This window comes from Propithecus coquereli, unplaced genomic scaffold, assembly GCF_000956105.1.
Source record: "Propithecus coquereli isolate 6110/MARCELLA unplaced genomic scaffold, Pcoq_1.0 Scaffold560, whole genome shotgun sequence".
NCBI classification, from domain to species: Eukaryota; Metazoa; Chordata; class Mammalia; order Primates; family Indriidae; genus Propithecus; species Propithecus coquereli.
This window is the reverse complement of record NW_012151508.1, coordinates 91,989-106,212: the sequence shown is the minus strand read 5'-3', so window position 1 is coordinate 106,212 and position 14,224 is coordinate 91,989. Positions and strand designations below refer to the sequence as shown.

The 14,224-nt window shown below is 57.0% G+C and overlaps 1 protein-coding gene across 1 annotated transcript in view; it reads right to left on the bottom strand.

Annotated features, from left to right (window-relative positions):
- PARD6G (par-6 family cell polarity regulator gamma) overlaps positions 1–14,224 on the bottom strand; it is a 73,029-nt gene that overhangs the window by 7,461 nt on the left and 51,344 nt on the right. The window contains exon 3 of the mRNA XM_012657813.1: positions 9–496. Coding sequence (XP_012513267.1) covers positions 9–496 — 488 coding nt within the window. The remainder of the gene's footprint in view (positions 1–8; positions 497–14,224) is intronic.

Sequence of the window (14,224 nt, the reverse complement as noted above, 5' to 3'; positions counted from 1 at the left end):
CTGGGCGCGCGGCCGCCGCGCACCACGTTGTTCCTCTGGTTGGCGGGCTTGACGGTGACGATGAGGTTGTGGCTGTTGGCGATCATCATGTCCGTGACCTGGTCCAGCGTCTTCCCCGCCACCTCGATCCCGTTCACCTCCAGGACCTCGTCGTTCACGGCCAGCAGCCCGGTGCTCTCCGCCAGGCCGCCGGGCACCATGCGCGAGATGAAGATGCCCGGCACCTTCTCCAGCCCGTGCGGCGTCACCCGCACGCTCGTGCCGTCGCGGATGTAGAAGCCCAGCGGCTTCTCGCAGCCGTGCCGGTACAGCCTCACGCGGCGGTGCGTCTCGGGCAGGATGTCCACGTCGATGACGGAGGACACCGGGCGGAAGTCGTGCGGCATGCTGATGTCCAGGTGCGCGCGCCGGCGCAGGCCCTCGTCCCGCAGCGCCACCAGCACCTTCTTCTTCCTCGACAGGGTGCCCGCCCCGAAGTTGTAGTGGTCCGCCTCTTCTGGATCGGGACAGAGAGGGCAGTTAGAGGCGCACATCACAGGCAACGGAAGCAGAACGCTGCACAGGTACTGCCAACACCAGCAAAGCCTTGGCCGCCTGCCCGCTCGTTACCTGCAGCCGCGTCTCTGATTTGTGCCATGAGGCCTGGCAGAAACCTGGGGCATTAAGTACTGCAATGAATTTTAATTTTTTATTTTTGAGAGTCTGTCATTCCAGCTAGCATCAGCCTAGCGCAACCTCAAACTCCTGGGCTCAAGTGATCCTCCTGCCTCAGCCTCCTGAGTAGCTAGGACTACAGGTGCACCACCGTGCCCGGCTCATTTTTCTATTTTTAGTAGAGACAGGGTCTTGCTCTTACCCAGGCTGGTCTCGAACTCCTGACCTCAAGCAATCTTCCCACCTTGGCCTCCCAGAGTGCTGGGATTACAGGTGTGAGCCACCGCGCCCGGCCTACAATAAATTCTTTACAGTTGGGTGTTCAGTGGATTTGACACACACCCTGGAGTCACCTCCACATTGTTTCCCCCAAGTCTTATCCCCCACAGCCCAGGCTCAGCTGGTCCAAACAGAGCACCAGGCAATCACCTCCCTAAAATCAACTCTCTCTAGTCACCGCCAAACGGATCCCCAAGCAACATAAGGTCAAAAGCCTGCGTCGGGCGTGGGTCTCCGCAGGGCTGGGACACGGAGGCTGCACCAGGGAGCTGCTTTAGTTACCAGCTGGGTCCCCCACATGATCCTCCTATACATTTCTTCTCTCTCAACTGTAAGACAGTGATAGGTTAATCATGAACAAGAAAGACCTTTCGTACTTTCTTCTTTCCCTCCTGTGTAAGCACCCACGGATCGCAGTGTTGCTAACCAGCAGTTCACCGTGACGGGGTGTTACTCAGCAGGGAGCATGAATCACGCAGCGCATTTGCGGTTGCAGCTGATAAGGAGACAAGCGGATGAAGGGGCGGAGCAGTGAGAGAAGGTGAGGGTGTCTCCTCCTTACGCCCTGGGGGTGAGGTGCCCCCGAGGCAGAGGAGGCCTCGGGACTCACCGACCTGCGCAGCCCACAGGCCCAGGGAAGCACCTGCTCCCCTCCCAGGTGTCCTGGGGACCTACCCAGGAACACCCACCTACCTGTGGAGGTGTGAACACTACCCTAAAGCTGGGCAGCTGCATAATAAAACAGAAGTCAAAAGAATTTATCAACAAGAAAGACATTGTAAGGAGCTTAGTCTAAAAGTTTTAAAGGAACAGTCAGGTAGTGTCTGGAAACTCGGAAGAAAGCATTTTCCTCATGTCAGAAAAATATCTTGTTTCATTATTTTTATGTGAAGGCTCTTTTGTTTTTGACATACGAGGCTCTATAATAAAGGTGTTCCAAGGAACAGAGGGAAAGGCTTGCTCCCCACGAGACATGCGAGCCTGTCTGCTTGGCGGCCTGGGAGCTGATTTCCTTGCGTGGCCCTTGAAACCTGGCCAGTGTCCCCCACAACCGCCCCGGCTGCCCCAGCAGGCCGCTCACGGGCACCCGCAGAACAGCCCCCCCTCAGTTCTGTGGCTGTTACAGGCAGCACGGGCGGGAAGGCCGGGTCCGAGGGGAGGGCGGACAGGAATGCCTATGCACGAGGGAATTCTCTGGGCTCAGTCCCCTCCGAGCAGGTACAATACGTCTCCTAACGTACAGGAGTCCACACCCGCACTCCCCACAGCACGCAGGAGTGCCGGGCAGCCCCGCCAGGACTCCCCCTGCGACGGCGGAAGACTGGCAGCTACAGACATGACTTCAGAGGAAGTGCCTCTTCCCCCACGAGACAGCACTCAGGCAGCGCGGGGCGGCGTCTCACCCTCAAACTGAGGCTGCCTAGACAGCGAGAAGGCGCTCGCGCTCCGGAGCAGCAGGGTTAGCACACGCGGGTGCCGGGACGCCGCAGTGTGAGGACGGTCTTCCTGGAGCCGGCACCAGTGCCAGCTTCCCCCCCCGTGCCGCCCGGTGACTGGCTCGATCGGCCACATCAACCGAGTCGCTGTCGTCTACTCCACGGCCCGGAAGGACTTCTGAAACAAGATGCCTCTTAATGATTACACTCGTAACAGTCCTCCCAGGCGTGACCCCCGTAGCCGGGTGTGTGTCCGCCGAGCCCTTTTTTGCATGTTCACGTACATGTGCACGGACGCATCTGTCGGCACTTCTGTTTTATAGAAATAGGGTCTCAGATCTCGGCCAGTGCCCAGCCTCTCTGTATCCTGCCTACTGGGGAATGCTGGGGACACAGATGAGTGGGTAAAGGCCCCGTCCCGAAGGAACCCTGAGGCTAATGGGAAAAAGAGACACAGACCTAGTTTTAAACACGACCGCGTGGAAAACGACGCCCTGACACTGGACGTGCGCGGGATGTGAGGCGAGACCAGGGAGGGGCCATGCTGCCGCTGCCCAGGGGTGAGGGGTGGATGAACCCAGGGCCTGGGGCAGGGGGGCTCTCCCCAGACTGAAAACTAAACCCAAGCAAAGGCACCTGCCCCCGGCAGGACTTAGGGGGCCCAGGTAGGTCCGGGCAGCTCCGGAGATGCAGCTGTCCACCCCGTTTCTATCACGTGGGCGCAGCCCACTGCCCGGGTCCTGTGCTCCCAACCGCGTGCCATCCCGTGACGGTTTCAACAGCCCCAGATGGCCTGGGGAGAGACGTACAAAGGCTGGGCCCCCAGGGCCAGAGGCACCTGGCTGTGGCCCAGAAAGCCCCTCGAAGTCTGCTCACTCCGCGCTGAGCCGCAGAGAGGTGTCTTGAAAGGATACAGCCCCTTTGGACAGTGACTGCCCTCCATGCAAAGCAGGGCTGGGACCCTCACCTCGCGGAGGCTGGCGCTGCAGGACCAAGCAAGGACGAGGGGCCCAGGGCTTATCTGTCCTCTGTGGGCTCCGCAGCCCTGCGGGGCCTCTTCCCACTGCCAAGATAGGGGCCACCGTGATGCCCTTGGGCCAAGTCCAAACCGTGCGGGTCTCCCCCGGACGCCAACCTCAGGGCACTGCCTCTGCTAGGTCCTCCCCAACCTAATGGGGCCGCTCGCCCCTGTCTGCCAGGTCTCAGTGTCGTGTCTACAGCAAGAGGATGAAGAGTTGGGTCCCGGACAGAGTAGCCCCATTTATCCACCTAACAATTACAGCGGAAGCGTAGCCAACCTCAAATTAAGCCTTTCAAAGTATGTCTGCGTCTAAAACTTTAGTAAAGGTTTTTTCCCTAATGACGTTGAATTACTAACCTCCAGGAAGTTCAGAACACAGAATTCACCATTTCCACTTATCTCCTAACGAAGCTACCACTTTGTCACCATCTGGACCTGTAAACAAACGCGTCACTCCTCCCTTTGCGAAGGTGGGCACGTCGGAGTCCACCGCCTCAGCCCACTGGCACGGCGTGGCCAGGTCGGCACGAACACAGCACCGCGTGACCACGAGTGAACCTGCCCTTCCTCTCCAAGGTCTGGACCTGGGGCTGTGAGTGTCTCTCCTGGCGTCCCAGGACGGCCCTACCGCACCTCGCCAAGCAGGCGGCACAGTCTGGGGGCATCGACGCAACCCACTAGGTGAGGGGCGCGGGGCAGCAGGACTCCTTATCTTGATGGAAAGTTCTGGAATTAGATCTTCTAGAGAGAGTTGGTAGGAGGGCTGTGCACCCTGTACCTTCGGACCACCTGTGTGGTGCTCGTGTTCCCGCGGCGCTGGAGTCCGTGCTGCAAAAGAGCAGGTTCTCTGACGTGTGTCCTTCTTACTTTCCAGCAACACATGCACAGAAACGCCAACTACTTCCCACATTTAAGTCAGAAAGTTATTCCAAAAACTAGCCCTTACTTTCAAATGATATACTATAATTTTTTTTGTTCAAAATGCTATTAATTCCATCCAGAAAGCATACTAGCACAGAGGGGGCAGTTTCCAAGTTCCTTAATCATCCTGGGTTTTGGAGTATACAGTGCTGGTTTCGACACTTTTCCTTGAACAACATGCTATTATCATATATTGTAGTTTTCAACATGAAGACTGTTAATCTGTTTTAGATTATAATAAAATATCTAGCTATACCAGATAAATGTTTGAATGTTGGTGGCAAGCATCAAACACACATACCTGCACCTCCCTCCCTCAGAATCTAAAGGCATCAACAAGTTTATTGACAGCAATAAACAATCCCCACGATCGCCAGTTCTAATTAGTCACCAGGGAAGAAAACACACAATGGCTCAGAGGCAACTTATTATTTTGTTAAAAATATTTCGACTTTCTGCTGAATATCCTTGGTAGAGATGTTCAGACGGGTGGGGAGAGGCCTGCGTGTCTCACTCGATCCCGCCACCACTGCTGACCACAAAGACGACCTTTAGGAGAAATCTGGCCCACGTCGCTTCTTACTTAGTCGAGGGGGCTGTAATCGCTGTGGCCCCTGAGGGAGGGGCGAGTCCCTTCTGTGTGCCACGCCACCTCTCTCTTTAGACCCTACGGTTGCAAACGCCTGAAGAGCCAGCAAACCGGGGCCCCCAACCGCCTGCCTTCCCTGTGCTGGCTGGAGCCTCACCTCCAACGCTGGCAGCGTGAAATCCCGCCTCCCCACCGTGCAGGGTGACGACAGCTGGTCCGTGATGGTTTCCTGTGTGGCCCACACAGTATGTTTGATATGATGCTTTCCTCATTAATACTGTAGATCAGGAAAACTGTTCCATAAAGATTCTGCTCTGAGATACTTTAATGGCTACATGAGATTCCAATGTACAGATCTGCCTTCAATCATTTAACCGACCCTTACTGTTGGACATCTGGTTTGACTTCACTTTCAGTCTGACAAATAACGACAAGGGGACACCCTGAGTGGCAGCTCCGTGCACATGTCTGGCCATTTCCTTAAGGCAAATTCCCAGGTCGGAGGGTGACCCCTTCGCGAGGACCCTCGTTGCACAGCGTAGAACGATCTGCCCTCGGCAGTGTGGGAGCGAGCTGGGGTCCTGCGCGCCTCACTCAACCACCAAACAAATGCGGAAAACCCATCGACGCAGCTTTAGTCTCAGTGACAGGAACGGTCTCGTGTGTCTGCGCGCAGTACGGCCGCTGTCACTGACTGCAAACGGCTTGGGCGCGTGTTCAGCAGGAACAGCAAGGCAGGGCGAGGCTCCGTGTGGAAAGAGGAGAGCCGACCTCGGGGTCACGGCCCAGGTGTCCCCGATGGAGCCGGTTTCCAGTGGGGATGTGAAGGGCGCAGGGCTCGGTCGCGGCACCCACCTGAGACACGCCCTCTGCCCACGCCGCCCTGGCCAGCTTCACCTGCTGCCAACCTTCCTGCCACCTGACCGGACGCCTCAAGAGCCCGTGGTCTTTGCTGTAGCCACGCAGAGGTAAAGCCGCCACTCGCCGGCCTTGCACTTGGGGCTGTGTGTGATGCTGGTACCCGCTGGCGTGCAGAGCCAGGTCAGAAGCCCCACTTCGCCCCCCTTGGCAGCGCGGGGCTGGAGAAGGCTCTGGACGGCACAGAGGCCCCCGGCCCAGGGTGCTTGGCCTCCGTGTCGTCTATGGAATCCGACATCGTGCTCTGACGTCCTTCGCAACCTGCCCCCAAACCCCTGGTCTTTCTGGCTCCTCTGGCTTGTGATGTTCCTCGTTCTGAGTCGACATTTCGTTACCTAGAGTGACCCTCTCCGGATGCAGCAGTCGATCCCGAAGCACCACGGAGCGGGAGGAAGCTCCTACTCATCAGCATCGGACCCGTGGCCGTCGGGAAGAACTGGCCGGGCCAAGCACCACGGTCTCACCCGCTTACACGCGAGACAGCTGCCAGCTTCAACGGCCAAAGATTTAAAAAATAATATTAATGAGAAAGGAAAGCAGAACGAGAGAACGTGTCCTCCGTTCTCTCAGAGGCATCGCTGCAACACGCCGCACGGGAGGCGGCAGCTGCCGGAGCAGCGCGGCCGCCAAGGCGCTTCCTCCCGTCTCGGCAGGTCCGAGCGCAATTCAGAGCAAATCGTAATTGAACAACATGCAGACACACACACAGACGCTCCACAACTGCACCACTGGATCGAAAACAAGCCAGAACAAGATTTTGACTCTTAAACACAACACACGTGTCAACGTTTTTAAACTCCGCCACGTAAGCTGAAATCAAACTGTGCCGTGTGTTAAGAAGAAATCCCAAAACTCCCCGGCAGTTTTATCTTCCCCTCAAACTCTGTCTTGAAACTTTAAAACCTGTCTCTTTGCTGTTTTCTCCCAGTTGCCCGGCCCATGCGGTGCTCAAAGTGACACAGAGACAGTGCCAGGCCTGGCAGCCGCGCTCTCCAGACACAGCCCTGGAGCCGCCCCGTGGGTGCACCGGCTCATCTGGTTTGCGGGTACGAACATCTGCCCTGCAGCTTCACAGCTGTGCTCGGTGTCAGTACGGCCGACCCCGGGGGCCACTTCCACGGGGCTGTGCCTCCACCTTTGAAGAGGAAACAGAGGCACGAGGATGTCGTTCTGGGCTTGGGTTTCTGTCACATTTAATACGAGGGACAAAAATCTCCAGATTTGCTGAGCTCTGGCACGGGGCAGGTGCCGGGGTGGCATGGTTTAATAAGGTACACAGAACGCCACGTATTTCCAAGAAATGGCTAAATGTGCCCTAAACGTATGTCCTAAAATTGTGGTTGCTTTTTTCAGAGCTGGTTTCAAGTTAAAAAGAAAGTTCAATATGCATTTTTAAGAAATGGCTCGAGGCTAGTGCAGAATAAGATGTAGGGTAGTGAATCCATTAGGGTCTTCTGGTAGCGAACAGCTCCAGTGAAAAAGGAAATCTGTGGCTTGTGCGGCTAAAATCACCAGGACTGGGCAGGCCTCGGCCACAGCCCCACCGGCACATCTCCCGGTGGGGCCACCGCCCCCCGCCGCCGGCACATCTCACCCTGGGACTCCGGGGGTGGGGCTGGGAGCCGGCCAGCATCTCCTCCGAGGCCTGCTCCGAATCAGGCCTGTGGCCCCTCCTGGAGCTGCGGGTGGACGTCGGCCTAGGGCCCTTCCAGAGCAAGGTGAGAAAGCCCTCGGGTCCAGTGGAAAAATGAGGTCACAACCGGGGGTGCACACATTTCAATCCTCCCGTTCTTCCTTTCTGGGAAGGAGGCTGGTCCACACTGCTTCAGGGACAATACCGGATGACAGAAACATGGGCTCTCGCAGAGACGGTGCGACCTGCCCCTCACGGCACCCCACAGGCATTAACTGCTGAAGGTTTTGCAAGGAGACGCAACCTGTGTTCCTGAGGGGCTGTTTGGGTTCACCCAGTAATCACCCCAGCAGGACGACTCAAGACCCACCTGCCAGAGCAAACCCGTCTCTCCCCAAGGGCAGGGCTGGCTATCGGTCGCGAGGTTGATGTTTGGAGGCGACAGGCACATTCTGACGAAGGAAGATGCCAGCCCCTGCCCCAGGGCCCTGCTGAACAGCGCTGTCGCCCGCACCCTCGAGGTGCGGACATCTCAACAATCAGCCCCCCGCACAAAGTACTAGTTTCACCTGAGTAGTGTTTTCTGCAATTTGTGAGCAACATTTCGTTTCCACTAATACAGGGAGAAAGGAGCCCTGTGGTGTGTCATTCTCAGCTTGCTTTTGGGTCCCATCTCTGGGCTCGGTGGACTAAGGCCCAGTATGTGCACTGGCTGCTGGAATGTTCCGCCGACCCCAGCTGAGGTCCTGATCCCGACACAAGAGGAGAGGCAGGAAAGGAATTAGCAGAAGAGAGTTCAGATTTTCACTCGAGGCATTTAAGAAACATTTTGTTTTGGTTCTGGTTCTCTATTATATTTCCCTCTATTAAAAACATCAATCCAAGTAATCTGTATTCACTATAGAAAAACTAGAAGTAAAAATAGTAATTAAAAAAAACCCTAAAGCTGTAACTCCCTCCGAGGCTCCTGCTGTCAACATTGGGTGTGTCTCTTCCACGCAACTGGCGCCGCCGCGGGAAAGGCCACTTGGTGCCCACGGCCTCCTCCCGCGGGCCCCCGTCAGTGCCCGGCCACACGCTTCCCTGAGGGGAGGGCGCCTGGGTGCGCGTTTCCACCCTCCCCGGGAAAACCCTGCAGCAGAACATGAGGGAGACGGAGGAGCTCATCTGCCGCCCCCGTCCACGCGGGGCCTGCCCCTCCACCACCAGCCTACGCTCGTCCCTGTGCGTTTTGTTTAAAAAGGTGTTTTTTAGATAAAATTTACATGACATAAAACCACTTTAGAGTGTACAATCCGGTGGTGTTAGTATTTTCACAATCCCCACGATCTAACCACAGAGCAGTCCCACCCCCAAACAGGGACCCTGAATCTCCCCGCCTCCAGCTCCCGACAACCACTGATTTGCCCACTAGGGACATTCCACATAAACGGAATCAGACAACACGTGGCCTTCCGTGTCTGGCTTCTTTTACTGCCTTCCTTTCCACGGCTGAACAGTGTCCCGCCGTGCGGATGCGCCACGTTCGTCTGCCGTTCACCCACTGGCGGACAGTGGGATGCTCTCGTTTTTGGCTATTGTGAATAATGCTGCTGCGAACATTTACGGACAAGTTTTGTGTGAACGTCTGTCTTCGTTTCTCTTGGGCGTACACCGGGGGGACTGACGGGTCAGACGGTAACTCTACGTTTAGCTTTTTGAGGAAACTGCCAGACTGTTTTCCACAGTGGCCGTGACATTTCACATCCCCACCACTGGCACGTGAGTGTTACGGTTTCTCCACGGTCTCAACACCCTGCTCCCGTCTGTCTTCGATCACTGGCCGTCACAGCGGGTGTGAGGTGGCGGCTCACTGTGGTTCTGATTTGCATTTCCCGGGTGACTAGTGCGGCTCAGCGTATTTTCATCTGTGCATCCTCTTTGGAGAACTCTGTTCAGATCCTCTGCCCATTTTCAATGGGCTTATTTGTCTTTTTTTGATGTGAATATTCTTTATATATTCTGGATACAAGTGCCATATGAGATACACGACTTACAAACATTCTCCTCCATCCTGTGGGATGTCTTCGTTTTCTTGATAGTATCCTTTGACACGCAGCAGTTTTAATTTTGATGAAGTCCAGTTTATCTGTTTGTTGCTTGTGCCTTTGGTGTTATATTTAAGAAGTCATTGCCTAATCCGAAGTCATGTCCCTGTGCATTTCTAAGTAGCAAACAACAGCATCTGTTGCTGTGGTTTAAAAAAGAGAAACATCACCCTGGCTTGGGCCCGAGCTCATGAGCACTTTTCTGTCTGCCTTGGAGAATGGTCCAGCCCTGAACACCAGGCAGTCACAGACGTCCTCTGGAACCGGCATGATGCAAAATGAACAACTACCCAGTGTAGAAAGTCCTAATTTAAGAAATTACATCCATCGCATTCAGACACCAGTTTCCCAACCTCACAAATGTGTGACAGAAACTTGTTGCTCTGGGCTGCCGAGAAAGCCTATCACGGAGGAGAAGAAAACACTGGGAAGTCCTGGGGGTGGGTCCTGGGGGACACGGGACCAGCCTGCTCAGGACGGGCGTGGCTGCAGGGAAGGCGGCCAGAGCCGGGGGCCACCTGGGAGAGGCAGCAGGAAAGCACAAACTGATGTTGCTTTTTTCTATTAAATGAGTTTCTTCAAACAATGGCTCTTTGCTGAAAGCACCTCAAAGCAAAAATAAAGCCACCTCTAACGCACCTTTCCATGCCAAAAGGAAACTGTTCCTGGAGGGTTTGCTAAGCCCCGCGTCAGTCCTAGGCAGTACCTGAAATTCAGCGAGGCTCGGTTTCCAGGTCACAAGTAGGTCACCGATGCCTCAATTTTCTCAGCTCTGTGGCTTCAGACTGCAGGGAACGTCAGGAAACCTGGTCCAAGCCCAGAGATACTGCACCGGGGCCTGCTCGCCTTGGGAGTTGTTTCTGGGGCCCGCCTGAACATGTAACATGTCTCACCCTCACCAGCAAAACCGCACGCCTGCGCCTGTAGCCCTCACCTTCATACCCGCAAGTCCACAGCCAGACCCGTCCCCTCCAGGCCCTGCGTCCCCTGAGGTCCATGAACAAAGGGCTGACGTGGGGCGGGCACCCCCCTCAGGAACGCCCCCACCCATTTCCTCCTAGGTCTTCACAGCCCTGGAGGCCAATGACACTGTCCTTTGACAGACAGGGAAACTGAGACTGGAGGCTGCTACGTGACTCTGCAAAGAGGCCACACCCTCTGCCAGAGAGAAAACCGAGACACCGTTTGTGCACACCTGTCTGCACATTCGTTCACCTGCTCCACACGTGCAGCGAGCACTGGACATGGGCCCGGCCTCCCCGTGTGCTGGGAACGGAACTGTAAACAGGTTACGTGGACTAAATTAAACAAAAAAGAAAAGCCCCCATCATCCTGCCCCTTCCTGTGAGTCTAGCACGCATGTTCCCAGATTCCTTACTGCAACTAAAACATCTGTGTACACATAATGCACAAATAACACTCTGACCACGGTTTTGTTGCGGAAATGTGAACATGCTGTGTGTCTTAGTATGCTCGGGCTGCCAAAACAGAACTCCAGGTCTGAGAGGCTCGAAAGTCTGAGATCGAGGTCTGGCACGCCTGACCCTGGTGAGGGGCCGTGGGACGCCTGTGTCTTACTGGCTGGCAGACAGCTGCCTTCTTGCTGCCTCCGCACGTGGTGGAGAGAGCGTCCTCTGGTCTCTTCCTCTCCTTGTGACACGGTCCCGCTCAGTTAGGGCTCCACCCTCGCGGCCCCTTCAACCTCTCTGCAGACACAGTCACAGTGGGGTTGGGGCCCAAAGCTACGAATCTGGGGGACGTAGTTGAGGCCGCAGCACCGTGCACCGTTTCACTCGGGGTGTCTGCGTCACTCTCCCTGGCAGGGCAAACCCCTCCTTCCACCACCGTGGGGACGAACCTCTAACCGCGCGTCCCTGGCGGGTGGGCATGTGGGTGTTCACCACGCAGACAACACTGCAGCGGACGCCTGCGCAGACCCATTGGCGTGCCTGTGGGTGATCTCTTCCGGGAGGCAGGACTGGGTTTTAAGTTAGTAGGTACTATGAGACACTCTCAAGCCTGTTTCTGTGGGAGGTTCTGCAGGCAGCACCCCTAAATCCAATGGCCCCAAACATCCACCAGCTGCAGCAACACTGGAGGCGAGCACCCGCTGTGACGTCACTTTGGTCGGAGGATGGTAAATCCTGGGAGGCTTCCTAGAGGAGGTGGCTTTCAAAGGTGAGGAGAGACTAGCTGGTCCTACCGAGGGTCTGTGAGGGGACCACCCAGAGGGGGCCGAGCAGAGAGCCCGGAAAGCCACAATGGAGAGAGGAAGGTGGCGTGGGGGAGACAAGTGAAACTTCTGGAAATGGATGGAAATTCCCTTTCTTCTTGGAAAGTACCAGTAATATAGAGAAGTATCCTAAGGAGGAGGCACCACGAAAAACAGGACTGGGAGCAGATAACCCGGCAGTTTCAGTGTGCGCATGCTTTGTCCCCGTCCCCGCCTGGAAGAATCCAGCACGGAGCAAAGACTGCGGGGTCTGCCGCGTCCACTTCACACTCGGGACCTGGACACGTTTTTCACAGCCGCCATCTCCCTATTTCGACTCCAGACCTAATTCCCAAGGAACTGACAACTTACAAGCTATGCTCCCTACTCCCTTCAAAATCAACAACAAAACAAAAAAGCCCAAAGCCCCCAGACTGGCAGCTGATCTTGAGTCTCAGGTCCCACTCGGGTCCCACCCTCGAGAGAGGCCCCGCGTCAGCCTGAGACAGCGACAAGGGCCGGGTGTGCGTTTCTGTGTGGGATCGGAAGGAAGAAACTGGAGGGGATAAAAGTACAAGTCAGCCTTCAAACACGCCGCTGCCTGCTGCCTGCCGTGGGCCTCCAGTCTCACGCCGTGCACGTGGGGACAGCTGCGTTCCCACTGGGACAAACAGCTTCACCAACGTGGAAAATGCTCCCAGGACACCGCAGCGGCCACAGGCAGACGTGATTTTTGTAAATAGCCCTTCACAAGCCCTAAAAACAAATACGAAACACACCCAGGCACACATGCACGGGATAAAATCACAGCCTGAGCCAGCGTATCGCACCATGGACGGGAAACAGTGACTTTTCACCAGGTGTAGCTGTGGTTCCTCAAAACCACGCAGCACAGGCGAGACCAGCAGACCTGGATTGGCAGAGCCACCGCTGGGGGGAGCTGTCACGACCTCAGCAAAAATCTCAACTTCCCCTGGCAGCAGAGGGTCAGTGCCCTGCGCCCCAGGAGGACGGGGTCTTGGTCCTCACGGCGGTGCCTCTGGCCGAGGTCCCCTCAAGCTCATCCCTGCTCCTGCCGAGGTGCCGCCCCCCCGCCTTTCCACAGAACCCCCCAGTCCACTGTCCCCACAGAATCCGGCTCCCAGCACCCCCACTCACTCCCAGCGCCGGCGAGGAGGCGACAGGCACAGACCTGCAGCCTTTCCAGGCACCGTGACCCTGGGGACACCTCCGTCAAACCACGTCCCAGCCCTGGGCCTCCCGCCGTGCCCGTCTCACCCGATGGCTCCTGCAGGGAGGAGAGGTGGCGCGCAGAGTTTGGGGGAGTACCACCCGCATCTGCATTTTGTCTGCGCAGCGCACAAGCGGAAAACAGGAGCCGGCCGTGTGAGTGCGGCGCTGAGGCTGGGTGCGGAGGACACTGCTTTGGGGCCCAGGCCTGCAGCAGGGTCTCCGCGAGACCAGGTCTCTGGTCCTTTCCCCCGGGTGGGGCTGGGGCAGCCCCAAGGCAGCCGAAGGCTCCAGGCCACTGGCTCCTCTTCCCGGGAGCGGGAGGCACAGGCAGGGTGGGCCGAGGACACCACCCACGGGGCGCATCCCGCACAGAGCCCAGGGAAAGGCGCTGACCAGCACCAACCATTTCCCATTTCTCACATATTTCCACGGCCAAAGAAGGGGGGCCGGTCACAAGCACCTACAAAGACCCCCCACACCTCCCAGGCCGCCGGCGGCAAGCAGGGGGCCCATGGCTGAGCCTGGGTGATGTGGCCCCCGTCGTCTCTGCAGGAAGGGCCTGCCGGTTGGCTGCGGTCGTTTTTTAACTAGGGGGAACGGCTTTTACTCAGTAATACCCTGGAGCCAGCTGAAGTCACCCAGGTGAGTCCCCGTGACGCAAGTCTGACATCTGCCAGGCCACGGGAGGGTGAGCTCACCCGGCAGCCGGACTCGCACGCCCCGAGCTGCAGCAACATGCCCTCCCCGCCCACGCCGTTCCCTCGCCGGGTGTGTCCTGCCTTCAGCACGTCACTGGCCCCCGGAACCACCGCAGACAGGCTGACGGGAGAGGGGAGCCCCCCCGAAATGCCGCCACCTCCCTCACCAATCTCTTCCTGCCTCCAGGACCAGGTTAAACCAGCCGTTCCCAGCACAGACTCTGAGTCCACGGGAGACGCGTGGGCAAGACGCTACGAGCACAGTCTGCGGTGGGTGTGGGGTCCGCGCTGTGGCCTCCCCGCGGCCTGGGCGCCCGTGCAGGGGCTTCACCTCCTCCTCAGTTAGGCGAGCACAGTGACAGACGCCCGTGCCGTGGGCTGCAGGTTAGGGTTGGGGTGGCCACCGTTTCCCCACAAGAGTACAAGAGTGGGAAATTTGCAGGATACTTATTTATCAGAGCTAGTGGCTTGGGTAACGCAAAACCCAGAGTGACCCTAAAGCTGCCTGTGTCTTGGTGAGGAGCGCGACGGTCTAGGAACTGC